The sequence below is a fragment of the Gasterosteus aculeatus genome, chromosome 8 (genome assembly GCF_964276395.1).
Source record: "Gasterosteus aculeatus chromosome 8, fGasAcu3.hap1.1, whole genome shotgun sequence".
NCBI classification, from domain to species: domain Eukaryota; kingdom Metazoa; phylum Chordata; class Actinopteri; order Perciformes; family Gasterosteidae; genus Gasterosteus; species Gasterosteus aculeatus.
In genome coordinates, this window is record NC_135695.1 from 8,696,144 (window position 1) to 8,709,990 (window position 13,847).

General features: G+C 45.7%; 1 protein-coding gene across 1 annotated transcript in view; it reads left to right on the forward strand.

The window, feature by feature from the left end:
* The window catches only part of fnbp1l (formin binding protein 1-like), a 30,635-nt gene that overhangs the window by 10,856 nt on the left and 5,932 nt on the right, over positions 1–13,847 (forward strand). Inside the window, 12 exon segments of the mRNA XM_078108040.1 lie at positions 5,074–5,189; positions 5,819–5,869; positions 6,471–6,618; positions 7,307–7,369; positions 8,305–8,409; positions 9,296–9,424; positions 9,536–9,682; positions 9,776–10,003; positions 11,329–11,496; positions 12,985–13,094; positions 13,278–13,410; positions 13,509–13,603. Of these exon segments, the coding sequence (XP_077964166.1) occupies positions 5,074–5,189; positions 5,819–5,869; positions 6,471–6,618; positions 7,307–7,369; positions 8,305–8,409; positions 9,296–9,424; positions 9,536–9,682; positions 9,776–10,003; positions 11,329–11,496; positions 12,985–13,094; positions 13,278–13,410; positions 13,509–13,603 (1,493 nt within the window).

The window sequence follows — 13,847 nt, forward strand, 5'->3', positions numbered from 1 at the left end:
ACGGATAGTTTAATAGCTGGTTGGCTATCATGCAACGATGTTGATATGTAAGTCATGATAGATAAACAGCTGCGTGAAGCTCACTACTTGTCACAACTGCAAGTTGGAACTTGGCTGTGAAGGAACCACCTCGTTTGTACTTCCCATGGTAGTTACTTCCTGAAACCAACTAATCTACATTGCCGATATTTTTTCAATCAAAGCGACAAAAATACTACCAGTACATACTTACCAGTATATATGACGATAACCGGAAAAAGATGGCATTTCGTAGGCTTTATGTCAGCGGCCTCTTTATGACAAGGGTGGCGCTACGGCTGACTTTGGTGCCCCCCCCCGTCAACCGTACTGTTCGCCCGTCAGACCGCCATAACGGTCTGGCCCCCCCCGGTTCGGTCAAAGTGGGCTGCATCTGGCCCGAACATCTGGCCCGAACCTGAAATGAGTTTGAGACCCCTGCTTTATGGGTTCCGATGTTCTGGGATGATGAATTCAAGCCAGTGAATCCCTTCCCTGTGAAAAGTTGGGACCTCATTGTGATCACAGTCACAGGTGGACACTTTAATGTCTTTCTGAAGTCTTAACTTGAATACTGCAATGACTTAAACTGCAAGTTCAAGTAGAAACATTTTTGACTGAATATCCCACATGGAAAGCAGTATGAAGCAGGTTAACAGCTAAGCAGAAATGGTGGACTGAAGCTAAGATAATATCCATTATTTATTATTGTTGTCTTTGACCATTATAAAGGACATTGGGTTCGGTGTATAAGACATATAGGTATACAATTGTATGAAAGAAAGACAGAGAGGATGTGTATGCACGGCTGTGCTGCAGCAACAGAGCGCTTATTGTGGTAAAGGAGGGCCGGGTCATCCATGTTTATTATCAACACATGACAGGCATGTGCACTGTGTCTCTCTCTCAGGCTCCCTCTGCTCTCCTCGCTAACCAGGCGCCGTTCTGTCCAGTCAGCAAAAAGCTTGTTGTGTACTGACTGACTTCTGATTGGCTGAGTGTGACTCCTAACTGACTTGAGGTCTGTAGCCTCCTGTCCCTGCATGTATCATTTGCACCGCGTGTGAACCAACACCGTGGTGATATTTACTAAATACATTTGCTGTGTGACTTTCCGAGGTACCGCAGGGCCTCTTTAGTGCATCAGAGTGTGGGGGGGTTAACGGTGGACGTCTCCTCTCTGCGTCCATTCAAAGGTGGCCATTAGCCACCCCCCCCCCCCCCCCCCCCGTCCCCCCCCTCCTCTTTAACACATGCACAGCTACAGCTGGTAGCGAGGTGTAAGTCAATGCCCTCTGTTTGGAATCATCATCCATGTCTACAAAACGAAAGCTCTAGCGATTACACAAGAGGAAGAAACTCCCCTTTATCGACCTCTTCTGAACGTTTGGACAATCGTCCCGTCTCATCACACCCATTTGATCCCATCGGCGAACTTTGGGACGCACACGTAACCAAAAAAAACAAGCAGAGTTTAGTTTTACCTCCCTGATCGATGTGAGCGGAGCCCAGCGGGACGTTACAGAGCGACTGTCTCTGAATCGGAGCTGACTGCCGTCCACGAGACTCGCTTTGGAGTTCTCTTAATAACTGGAGAACATCTGTTGATTCCTCCGTGCACTTTTAGCAGTGATGCTAATTGTCACTTTTGTGAATTTGGATCAAACTTTTCAGGTGGTCTCAGATACTGCAAGCTCAACACTTCCTGCTGGTGATTTTCACAGCAAAAGCCTTCCTGCAAATCCAGAGTTTTGTGGCTCTTATTCTGAACTATCCACAAGAAATGTGGAGCGAGAGAAGGTGGTTAGAAGTAAGGTCGGAAGCTATATTTGCACTGCTGATTTTATATGTTCAACTGCTGTTTTGGTGGTTTTGCACCGGGGAACTGCAGAGGAGGAACATCCAGCAAACCTCCAACACGCAGAATTGAGCTGGTAGACTGAAGCGTCTCTGCTAGAAGCCTTCTGAGGAAAACACAGGAGCCTTCAGGCCGAAAGCAGCCAACATTCAGAGTTTGAGAAGCAGATGAAGCCGGCTGCTCCGAGCGAGCCCCCGTCCGTCTGTTCTGCCCTCAGATGGAGGCTGGACACTTTTCGGCACAACAACCTTTTTTAGCAACAGATCCAGATGATCTCAGCAATGAAACAGCACACCGTGTGTGTGTTTTTATATATAATCTTAACTTAACTTGGATCTCCAGGCTAAGAATAGGTACAAGACAGAAACGCTCCCACGAACATGTATTTATATTGTGAGTGTTGGGCTCACTGGAGACGTCCCTTGTGTCCTTAATACAGAATACGCACTGTGTGTGCTTCCTTCCTCGAGCCTCGTTTCTACTCAGTAGATGCAGGTCGCCCCTTTGTTTTGTCTAAACAACATTGCAAAAGCTCCAATGCTTCAAGCTATGATATGATAAGTAATAGAACAATGAGACAGAGAATGTATCATCGCCACATAAATATTTAAGAATATTTCCCACCCCCTTGCTGTGGGCCATTTTGCAAATGAAAAATAAATGAATAGAATCTTTGTTTTTTGCTTAGAACAATGGTGTTCTAAGCAAAAAACAAAGATTCTAGTCATTTATTTTTCATTTATATATATTACCAATTTCTTGATTGATTACAGGAATATTAATAGTCATCCTATAATGTGATTAAGATGAATGTAACTGTATTCATATGCCCCACCTCAGCCTAATAGCAGCGTATGTACTTAAACATTGTAAAAGTTTAGGATTATTTGATCAAATTAAGTGTTAAAATGCAGACGTAGACCGAGCGAATGTTTATCGCACACAGATGCACGCTGCTTCTCTCCAGTTTTCCTCCTACTTTCCTCTTTTTCTTCTTTCGTCTTTCTTTTTCTTACCTACCCCTTCAAAATGTTGCTCTGCTCCTCCCTCACACACACACACACACACACACACACACACACACACACACACATATTGTCTCCCCCTCCCATCTCATTCCTGGAAGAGCCTTTCTTTTGTTTTTTTAGGTTGTTTTTGAGGAAGATGAACACGGATACACAGTGAACGTAAACACACACAAAGCTCAGACAGCCCGGGGGTCACCGGTGATGCCAGTGTTTCAGACAAGTTGACATTTCCCACCGCGTGCGTGCGTGCGCGTGTGCGTGCGCGCGCTCAGGAATGCCACAGTGTGTAATTAGTCTTTTGTCTTAGCAGCGTTTTCTATGCTAATTAACCCGCCTCCTCCCGTGGAATGCACACTGGCAGCCTGGCTCTCTGATTGGCTGGACCGGACTGTGTGGGATCGACGCACACGGCGTCTTAAGCTCTCCTCCGTCTGGGACCCAAATGACTAATTTATTCTCCCGGCCTGCGATCGAAGCTCATTAAAGCGGAGAGGGAGGCAGAGAGGCGGCAGACAGAGAGCTGTGACCTATTTCTTTGAGGTTTGATTCTGGGAAGGATAATAATAATAATACAAATAAAGGAAATTGAGTTGCATTTGGACCCAAACGCCTCAATGCGACGGTAATACCGTGGACAGTTAATATGTCATTAGCAAGTTAGCACCTGTCAGTCTAATGATTACAGACTAGAGCGCCACAGAAAATAACATGCTTGTTGTGTCACTCACTGTACAGCGCAGGTGCTTCAGCCTCGTCGACCACTTTTAGTCGACTGTGCTAAAACCCTCCATCCTCCTCCTCCTTTCCATCCTCCTCCTCCTGCTGTTCCTGCGAGCCGAGACACCCGGGGCACAAAGATGTGATCATTTCCCCAGTGAGCCGGTCTATGTTCTCCGCTTTGCCGCAAGCTTCAGGATGAGCTCATACTCTATCACTTATTCATAAGCGCCGTCACACACACACACACACACACACACACACACACACAGGCTGAAAGGAGGCAGCGGGACCGGCAGGCTGCACGTGAACGGCGGCCAAAGCGTTTCTCTCTGCAGCACCCAGCTCACCTCGTCAGTGTTTTGGCGTCTGGGCTGTAAAAGGGTTCAGATCTTTGCGATCTACAAAGCCGGCTTGAAATTGGCTGCGATGCACTTGGCACTCGCTTGCACCACTCTGATCTTTTTCAGCTCTTTCTTTCCCGCTGATGAAAGCTGGCGTTGAGCCCCGCAGAGCGCCGTGGATGCCGCTCGCTCTGCCAGTCCAAGGTTCACCCGTCCCTGTTTTTTATTTTTTTTAACACGGCGGGGTCCTTTTGTCCGTTTAGTGTTCTTTCGGTCCTGTCTGGTGGTTCGTTCGTGGGGCTGCAGGGGTTCGCTTGTTTTAAACAAAGTGCGGTTGTCCCGCACACAAGGTTTCACCTCATTCCTGCAGGCTGACTGTTGACTGGCTGTTGTGTTTCACTGTGCACCGACCCGTCAGACCAATCGCAGAGCTGTATCCGTCCTGGCGATTGTATTTTTATTACTAGTTAACTTTTTGTGCCTCCACGCCGCCCATCGGGGTGAACACGATACCTCAGTGAACACTTCGACTCAAAGACGCCAACTGATTTGATTCTGGTGGAAGCCGTGTTGGCCAACCACTCAACCCGCCACGCACACATGGGCGGTTTTTAAAGGCCCCCTCGCTGTCTTTTGTAATTGTAAAGATGGTCAGTGAACAACCAAGGGGGTCAGCAGTCTGGTGTGGCCCTCGGTGCCCCCTATGTGCTGCGTGGTTAGTGTGGACGCATAAAGCGAGAGGCACAGACTGTGGCAGCTAGTGCTGCTCACTTCATGGGTAACAACAAAATGGCTTCTAAAAATGGTAACGAGAGACCAAATTTATATAAATGTTTTCTTTGTCTTCCAGCTTCCAGCTATACTTTGTTTATCATGGAAGCTTGATACTGATAATCTTTCTTTCTTTCTGGCTCATTATAATGCAAGAACTGAATCGGCAGATGTGTTATTCATTATTTTTTCTGCACTGCGTCTCTTCATGTATGAGACGTGTGAGTATGTTTGTTTTATTTGTGTGAATAAAAACAGGCTTTTCATATGTAAGAGTTTGAATATCTCTCTCTCTATCTCTCTCTCTCATGGCATCTCCTTCCCGTCTCTTCTCCAGGACCAGTTTGATAATCTGGACAAACACACTCAGTGGGGGATCGACTTCCTTGAGCGCTACGCAAAGTTTGTCAAGGAGAGGCTGGACATAGAGCAGAACTACGCCAAGCAGCTACGGTACACACACACACACACACACACACACACACACACACACACGTATGCACACATGGGCAGGTATACAGACATACACACCCAGGCCTTTATAGCAGCTATCGAGGGACTCCATTTGGGCTCTTTGTCTTTTCACAATGATGATTCAATCTAAGTGTTTTCCTGCTGACGACCTCTCAGTACTGATTTCTGCACACCAGGGGTGAAGTGTTTTATTGACTGGTTTGAAATCGTTGCAACACCTCATTTAAAAGCAGATGAGTCCCAGTGGTTTATTTCAAGTGAGGGGAAATCCCTTCAGAATATGACACACACACACACACACACACACACACACACACACTGTGCTGCTTCTGCAGGTCTGAAGACTGTTCAAAGATGGACGGGTGCATGTTTTTATAATAAAAAAAATGGACGCACACACGCATACCAGCCTCTGGTCTCTAGTTCAATCATTAACTCGCCGCTGTGCTGGAGTCTCTGTTGTCAGAGCCTGAGGGAGCAGACGATTCATCTTTAATAAAACACGGAGATCCTGTGTGTGTGTGTGTGTGTGTGTGTGTCGTAACTTGCCACCAGGCTTAGAATATCAGACAGTATTTTAACCTTTGCGTCTCCTTCTCTCCTCTCAGGACCTTGGTGAAGAAATACTGTCCCAAGCGCTCTAAAGACGAGGAGCCGAGGTGAGTAGATGTGGACCATAGTTTCTATTTTCCACTCGTTCTGCAGGAGCAGCAGGAACACACACTCACCCTCCGTGCTCGCTGTCATGTGACTGCTGACAGCCGCTATTTCACACTTTATACACAGCGCAAAATGTTCTGCACGCTAAAATGTTTCCTCAAGTGGTCTCACTACAAAAACAGTGTTACGTGTGTTTTCTTGACTAGTGTTCTAGGCGCATGGGGCACGTTGTGACAATATTGTAAAGGTAAATTGTGGTCTGAGTGAGTATCTGTTTGTAATTCATTTATTTCAAGTCTTATTTGTCACAGATTCTACAAAGGAATTTAAAATCTATAGAAATGATCTATAGACAGGATCAATAAATCTACTAATTTATTGATCCTGTGTCTTACACAACAATTAAATTGTCGTGACAAACACACAAATATACAAGTTAATGAAATGAGTAGAAAACAAATGTTGCAGAAGAATATGTTTCATTCGACTTGAATCTCTTAATGGACTGTAAGAGTTCAGGTGCGTGGGGGAACAGACGAGGAAAGGAGCGCGCTGTGTTAATCACACACGTGTCTGTCTGTGTGTGTGTCTGCTGCGTAGGTTCACATCATGTCTGTCCTTCTACTCTGTGCTGAACGAGCTCAACGACTACGCGGGTCAGAGGGAGGTGGTGGCGGAGGAGATGACTCACAAGGTGTACGGGGAGCTGATGAGGTACAGCCAGGACCTCAAAGCTGAGCGGAAGCACGTGAGTCCACCGATGCGTCTCCACGCTGCGCTGCCCTCTGCGTGATGTCCAGCGCCCCGGGACCCGGGACGCCGTCTTTCAGCGTGTTTCACACTGCGCCCATTGATCATTTGGACCAAGTCTCCCAGGAATCCCGTGGCTTCCTGTCGTGAAGCGGATGTTGCTGTTGGCCCTTTGTTTCCTGTGTGTCGCCTCATGTGCATTTATTTTCAGTTTGGCTTCACTCAGGAGGATAAATATTGTTGGATGGGATGTTAACCATCTGTTTTTATTGCTCCCACCATCTGCTTCTGCCCTGAGCTCTGAATATGTGAGATCAATGTGCTTTAGAAGAACAGCGCCCTCTTACTGTGAAGCACCAAACACCTTTACTTGTTTTGTTCTTGAAACTGCAACAACAGGTTGTTTTTGTTTGTATTTTGATGTTGGGGGAAAAAAAGAGCTGCGCCACTGTCCAAACCAAAGAAATGTAATAAGAACTTCCTGACTCACCTGCTTTTTTGATAATTGCACTCATAATTATGTAATAAGTAACTCGTTTTCAGCGCCGTTAAGTCTAAATCTATAATCTGACTGCTTTAGTCACTGGACTCCTCTTTCCAGGGGATTGTTCTGGTGTACTGTCATTTTTATGTATATGTGTTTTAATATACACTATTTCTGTGTGTTTGTGTGTATATTTGAGCAGCATCTGCAGGAGGGCAGGAAGGCCCAGCAGCATCTGGACCATTGCTGGAAATTGATGGAAAATGTAAGTGAGGAATAGAAAAAGTGTTTGTTGTAAATATTCTCCTTTTTCAGGGACAGCCGGATGTACTCTCCTGCATCAAATAATGCAAATAATGCTAACCGGGGTAACTGTATGGAAAACGGGGCTGTTATTTAGTAGAGGGACAAATATGAAACGTGTGATCCTTGGATAAGCTTTTTTATAATTGTGCATTACTTTCCTCTCAAATGTTAAAATGAATAGACAGTCTAACATGGAAATGGACTTTTTCTTCTTTCTTGGCAAATTTCTCAGTCAATGGGGACAAAAGACAGGGGCCAGGACCAAGACACACACACACACACACACACACACACACACACAGCCTCTCCCAGATCAATACGAAGCAGAGGCCCATATTTAGCCCTCTGCAGTCTTCCGCTTGGCTCCTCGAATTCTCCAGAGAGAGATTCCATTTGTTCAGTGCTGATAACTCAGTTATTTTATATCAAGCTGCTCATTGTTGTTAGGAACCACAATTCCATTCCTTTCCAAGTTGAAAGGCTAATTACTGCGTGTTTAATTTGTATTTTAATGCGACACGCCCAGGGACATTGTTTGGCCGGTGGCCCATTGGTGGAGTTCCTTTGCTCCGACACACGTGATGGAGATTGTTTCCTTGTGTGGTCGGCGTGACTTTAATAGTGACTGCTTGGTGACTGGACTGTAATGTCTCAGCTATTCACTCCGCTTCCTTCACAACTAATGTGACCCAGATGGGCTGGCAGGAAGCATGATTCATCTCCCTTTGGCTTTTTCTCTAAACACTCATTTCTTTTAGTTTGATTTACTGAGGGATGAATGACCAGACAGCGAGACGGTGCATCACAACGAAGAGGTTATGCCGTGTATTATTTGTGGTAATTGATGTTTTTGACATCAGGCTTTCTTTCTTTTTCTGTCTGTCTGTCTTTCAGAGTAAAAGGAAGTTTGAGAGAGAGTGTAAAGAAGCAGAGAAATCCCAGATCACCTACGATCGGTTAGATAATGACATCAATGCCACCAAATCGGAGGTGGAGAAGGTAGGACGTTCCCACCTTTTCAAAGGAACTGCTGTAAATGAGTCAGTCTGTGAGCCAGCTTCTCCTTTCTTTTATTGTCAGGGAAAATACCAGTTTGTTCACTTTGACCCTTCAGTGTGCACATGACCAACATTTTCTTTTTTTTATAATAACCAAATAAGTTTCTCATATTTTGTTTTTCTTAAAGTTGGTAGTGTATAATTGATGCCTATGAAGTTTTACTGCCGCTCCCTTTTCCACCCCAACACTCACTGTATAATTAAGACTACGTAAGACTACGTGGATAAATAAGCCTTTCCTAATTGAGGGTAAAAATACTGCCCGCTAAGCCTTGTTTTTAGATGAGGTACTGTCTAAAAACTGTTTTTAACTGTAAACTATGGAAACCAGAAGGGTACACAGAGCACACAGACCTCTGCCAAAGGCCAAGTGCGCCATTTCTCTATGTTAACAAAAGTGAAAAATAATATGTGTGTTTTCGCCCAGTGATTCTGATCTGCTCCAAAATGGAACGGGTCCCTCCTCGTCCCACAAAACGTCTCCGTTTCAGGAAAATCCAGCCTGGAGTTTTTCAAAGTAGCAACAAAGCGAAAACGTAATCCTCAGCGGATGTAATCGGAAAAGAAAATGCCCATTTTAAATTTTGCAGTAGTTCTACGTTTGTAAAACTCGATTGAGAGGGTTCCGGGTAGTAGAACCATGTATTCTTTTACGTATGTGGGGTTTCCGCTGTAGAACCCAGCTGACGTCTACTAAAACACCTCGTTGCATCAAAGGGGAGAAGCGTATTATCGGTTTCCTGGGCGCGCGCTCACGTTGGACCAACAAAGGAGCCGTCGGGGCTTCAGCTCACGCTTCTGTGGCTCGTGTTCATGTGACCGCTCAGGCTAAGGCCCAGTTCTACCTGCGCACCCACATGGCCGACGAGAGTAAGAACGAGTACGCCGCCCAGCTGCAGAACTTCAACGGCGAGCAGTGGAAACATTTCAACAACGCCATACCGCACATCTTCAAGGTAGAGCAGACGTGCTAAACTGCAGCGTCACCGCCATGTTTGACGGGCGGGACTTGTGTCCGTTCGAGCACTTTTTGCCGTTTATTCCAATTCCTCTGCTCCCTGTTACAGAACTTGCAGGACATGGACGATCGTCGGACGGTGAAGCTCGGAGAGACGTACCGGAGCTTCGCCGAGGCCGAGCGGAGAGTCCTCCCCATCATCTCCAAATGTCTGGAAGGAATGGTTTCCGCTGCCAAGGCTGTGGACATGCGACGGGTAGGTGGAGTCCAGGTGGATGTAAGCGGGGCGGGGAACGTCCTTCTTTCTCGTCCCCCACCGCTCATCTGCTGCCGTCATCCACCTCCCCAGGATTCAGCGATCGTGGTGGAGTCGTTCAAGTCGGGTTTCGAACCCCCGGGCGACTTCCCCTTTGAGGACTTCAGCCAGAATCTGAGCCGAACGGGGTCCGACGGGACAATCAGCAACACGCCCAAAGGAGACCGGGACAGGGAGGGGCCCCCGCCGTCACGAACCGACCCGAAACACCCGATGAGCAGAACCAAGAACAAGCTGTGGCTGTTTGGGAAGAAGCCCAAGGTACGGCGATTGAAGGGCACACATCATGTTTGGGTGGTTGTTTTCATTTATACCGAACAGACGTGCCGCAAAAATAAATCAGAGACAGAAATGAGTCTGAAGTTGTTCGCTGGTAGCATCACTGCAACAATTCTTTTGCAAACCTTTTTTTTAACTGAATAGAAACTGGAGTTTCCTTCTATAAACTGCAACCTCTTCTGGAAAGCTATCAATAAACACAATAATCATGTGTTTATTGATTTGTGTTTAAACGGCACTTGTCAGCTGTCTTTCTTACAATGACCAACCAGTAGATCCTTTGAGAGTCACTGCCTTTAAAAACATGGTCTTCAGGAATAGATTTCATGCACAGGGCCTCTTCTTGTTATCCGTTTTTTTAAAACAAGGGCCGTCTTTTGTAAAATGTTGCTGGTTGATGATTCACCGAGTTATTAGTGTCATTTGAGAAAAATCCTCGTGGTCACTTCCTCACAGGCTCATAATAGTCAGTGCTCCAGTAGTAGTTCACGACCCTGCAGCTGGATGTGAGCTTCACGCTGCCGGTCACACGCTAAGCACGTGTTTTTATTACTCTCTCGGCTCCTCTGTGGTTTTGTCATCTGGAGTTGGAGTTTTTTTGTTCCCTTTCCAGAGTTTGCAACAATGCTCTGAAATCGTTTCTCCGACACACTTCTTGGACTTTGCCCCCCTCCATAAAGCCCACGTTGGTTAATCATTATCGCCGCTGTTGGTTTATGATGGCGTCATCAGCTGCCTCGGTGTAGCAGGGAGCTCGTGTGATGCACAAGGTGTGCGTTTGTGTCTTTGGGTCGGTTACGGTTTTCAACAAGTAAGATTTTTTGAAGTGTCATGTTTAAAAGAAGTCCTTTATATATTAATTTTTAGTCGTCAACCATTTATTTTTGTGGATGGAAATATAACTGGGTCCTGATTTGTGTGTTAATAATGTATTTTTTTTTTGTGCCTCGACCTTTGCTAGCCAGCGGAACCCCGTCCACCTTCCAACCAGTGGCAATAAGTCATGTAAAATGACATGAAGTGTCAGGAAATACTGTGTTCAAGTGAAGACGTTCTAAGACGCTGTTTGAGAAAATACTTCTTCAGCCTTTAATGAATTCTCTGACTTCCTGTCGGAACACACACACACACACACACACACACACACACACACACACACACACACCACAATAGAGGAAAAGTCCCGCACGAGTCATGCCTGAGACAGGTTCATCACTCCATCTGAATCCCGTGAATAATCTCTGTGTCCGTGATGAAGAATGTGCCGTCCTGACCTGTGGCTTTGTCCTCTTCTTGCTCCCCACCAGTCCCCTTCCTCCCTTCCTCCTCCACCACCTTCCTCATCCTCATCCTCCTCCCGTTCCCGGTCCTCCTTCCCTCCACCCCGGTTCAGCACTGATTTAGTGAGCAACTATCTTGCTGAGAAAAAGACTACAGTACCCAGAATAACCCAGAAGAAGGGCCCGAGAAGAGGGGTGAGGCAGGATGTAGCGTCGCAGTGTGTCTGATTGACAGGTTGATATGGATTTGGGGTTTTTATTTCTTCTACAGGGTGTCTCCAATTTCCCAAAAATATGTTGTTTTTTTTAAACTCAAAGCCAGTTTGTAGTTGTTTTTCTGGTCAGAGGTCTGATTTCAACGTATGTTGAATTGTAAATCGATGGAACTTGCAGGCCCCATGTAGCTTTTCTATCATTCATTTCTGTCCTGTTCTTCCCCCTCTTGGATCTTTTGACCTTCCACTTCTTATTCCCTGCATTTCTTTTGTTTTTGTGTGCTTCTCTCCTTTCATTCCTGAACAGACTTCTGCTTCAATCACAAGATGGAGGCTCCTTGTTGATAGTTGGTGTGTGTGTGTGTGTGTGTGTGTGTGTGTGTGCGCGTGCGGCATTTGGAGTTGTTTTTTCAACCTTCTGGTTGCAGCGCTTTGAGGGGAAATGGGGGCTGAATAATGTGTTTCACATCAGGTGTGTTGCTCAGCTGTTGGCCGGAGTTTGCAGTGACTAATGTATCTCGTGCTTATGGAGTATCACCTCATTAAGGGGGATGTTTTCCAGACAGGAAGAGGATTGGATCTATGTCTTTGAACTTATTTAAAAGGAATCATTATTCTGCAATGATCCGTCACCCTTTCAATTGGGATTATTAGTATTGAGTTCTAGTTAATTGACAAAATGCTGCCTCCCTGCAAAAGAAAACCTCCCTCGTGATTATTATTGTACACCAGCAGGCTAGTATCAATATTGAACAGTTCATATGCACAAAATTGTTGTTGTTGTTGTTATTATAATAACATGAACTAGTGAAGAATATTCCTACTAGCCCCCTGGTGGTCAATTTTGATGTTGTCATGGAGATTCATCTTCTGGGACTTCTGACTGGTTTCCATGCTCCAGCAACTGGCCTGTTGGTGGTAGTTTGACACTCTGACGACTAACCAGCATCCCGTGTTGTTTGTCTCTTTGTTGTAACGGTTAACGCGTCAGTGGTCGGTCAAGATGGTAAGTGTGTGTGTGTATGTGTGGCTTTGCAAGTGTAGAGTAGTGATGAGGAGCCACAGCAGTGTAGGTGGACATGCATGTATCATCACTTAGGTAATATATTTATTTTAACCAACATAATTCTCATTATTTTTGTTTTAGTTTTAGTCCATTATATTGAATGTCACCTACTGCACAGTTTATCTGCTCAGTTACAAAAGAGTCAAAGAAAGCAACTTTCGACCTTCAAAAGCAGTCTTTTTTTTCAAGAAGAATGTGATTTATGTCGTGATTATGTTTCTTTTTATTAGCTATTACTTTAGATGAACTCTGTGTGCAACAACTGCATGCAGATTTAGGCTGCTTATTTTCATGGCTTGTTCTGTGTGAGGCAGCTCAGGAAACCTAATGGATTAACCTTTATTCTGTCGTTCCCGCGGTCATGCCTCCACCTTTCATTATGAGTTGGTTTTTCACCACCAGGCCCCGTCTTTGGAGGATTTCAGCCACTTACCCCCCGAGCAGAGGAGGAAGAGGCTGCAGCAGAGGATCGACGAGCTCTCCAGAGAGCTCCAGAAAGAGATCGATCAAAGGTTGGGCCTCACCCTTCATTCCTCGTGCGGTCACACTAATCAACGCCTATCCAGAAGAATCCGATTCCGAGCGCGCGAACCCAGCGTGGATGCGCTTATGTTGTTCCTCGATTTTGACCCAGGATCTTCTTGTTATCGCTCGTCCGTCCCATAACCGCTGCGTGTTTGTTCTGCGTCTTTCAGAGATGCCCTGAACAAGATGAAGGACGTGTACGAGAAGAATCCACAGATGGGAGATCCCACCAGCCTGCAGCCCAAGATATCGGAGACAATGTGCAACATGGAGAAGCTGCGGTCGGAAATCCACAAAAACGAGGTACGTAATGACGGTTTTGGTGTGAATGAAGGAGCGATTGTAGGGGGGATTGTAAAACATGCATACCGACACTTTCCTCTCTCCCTCGGGGTTGACAGACTTGGCTATCGGAGGTGGAGGGAAAGCAGAGCTCCAGAGGGGACAGAAGACACAGCGCTGACAACCACCATCACACTCCCATAGGCAGAGAGAGGTAAGCTGCTGGTCAAACAACCCAAAATGCATGCGCAACCTTTAGAGATTAGTTATTTATGAATGACATGCTGAGAGTCAATCACTTCAGTAATTAGTACGAGCCATGACGTTTTGTCTTTACAAACTATTGTTAAAGGGTATGAAAACACAAAAAAGGCCCTCGCTGGCTTTAGATGCTTCGTCGTCTTCTGCATTTGAGTAACACCGTTTAGCTTATTCAAACAATGAATTCCATCATTCTT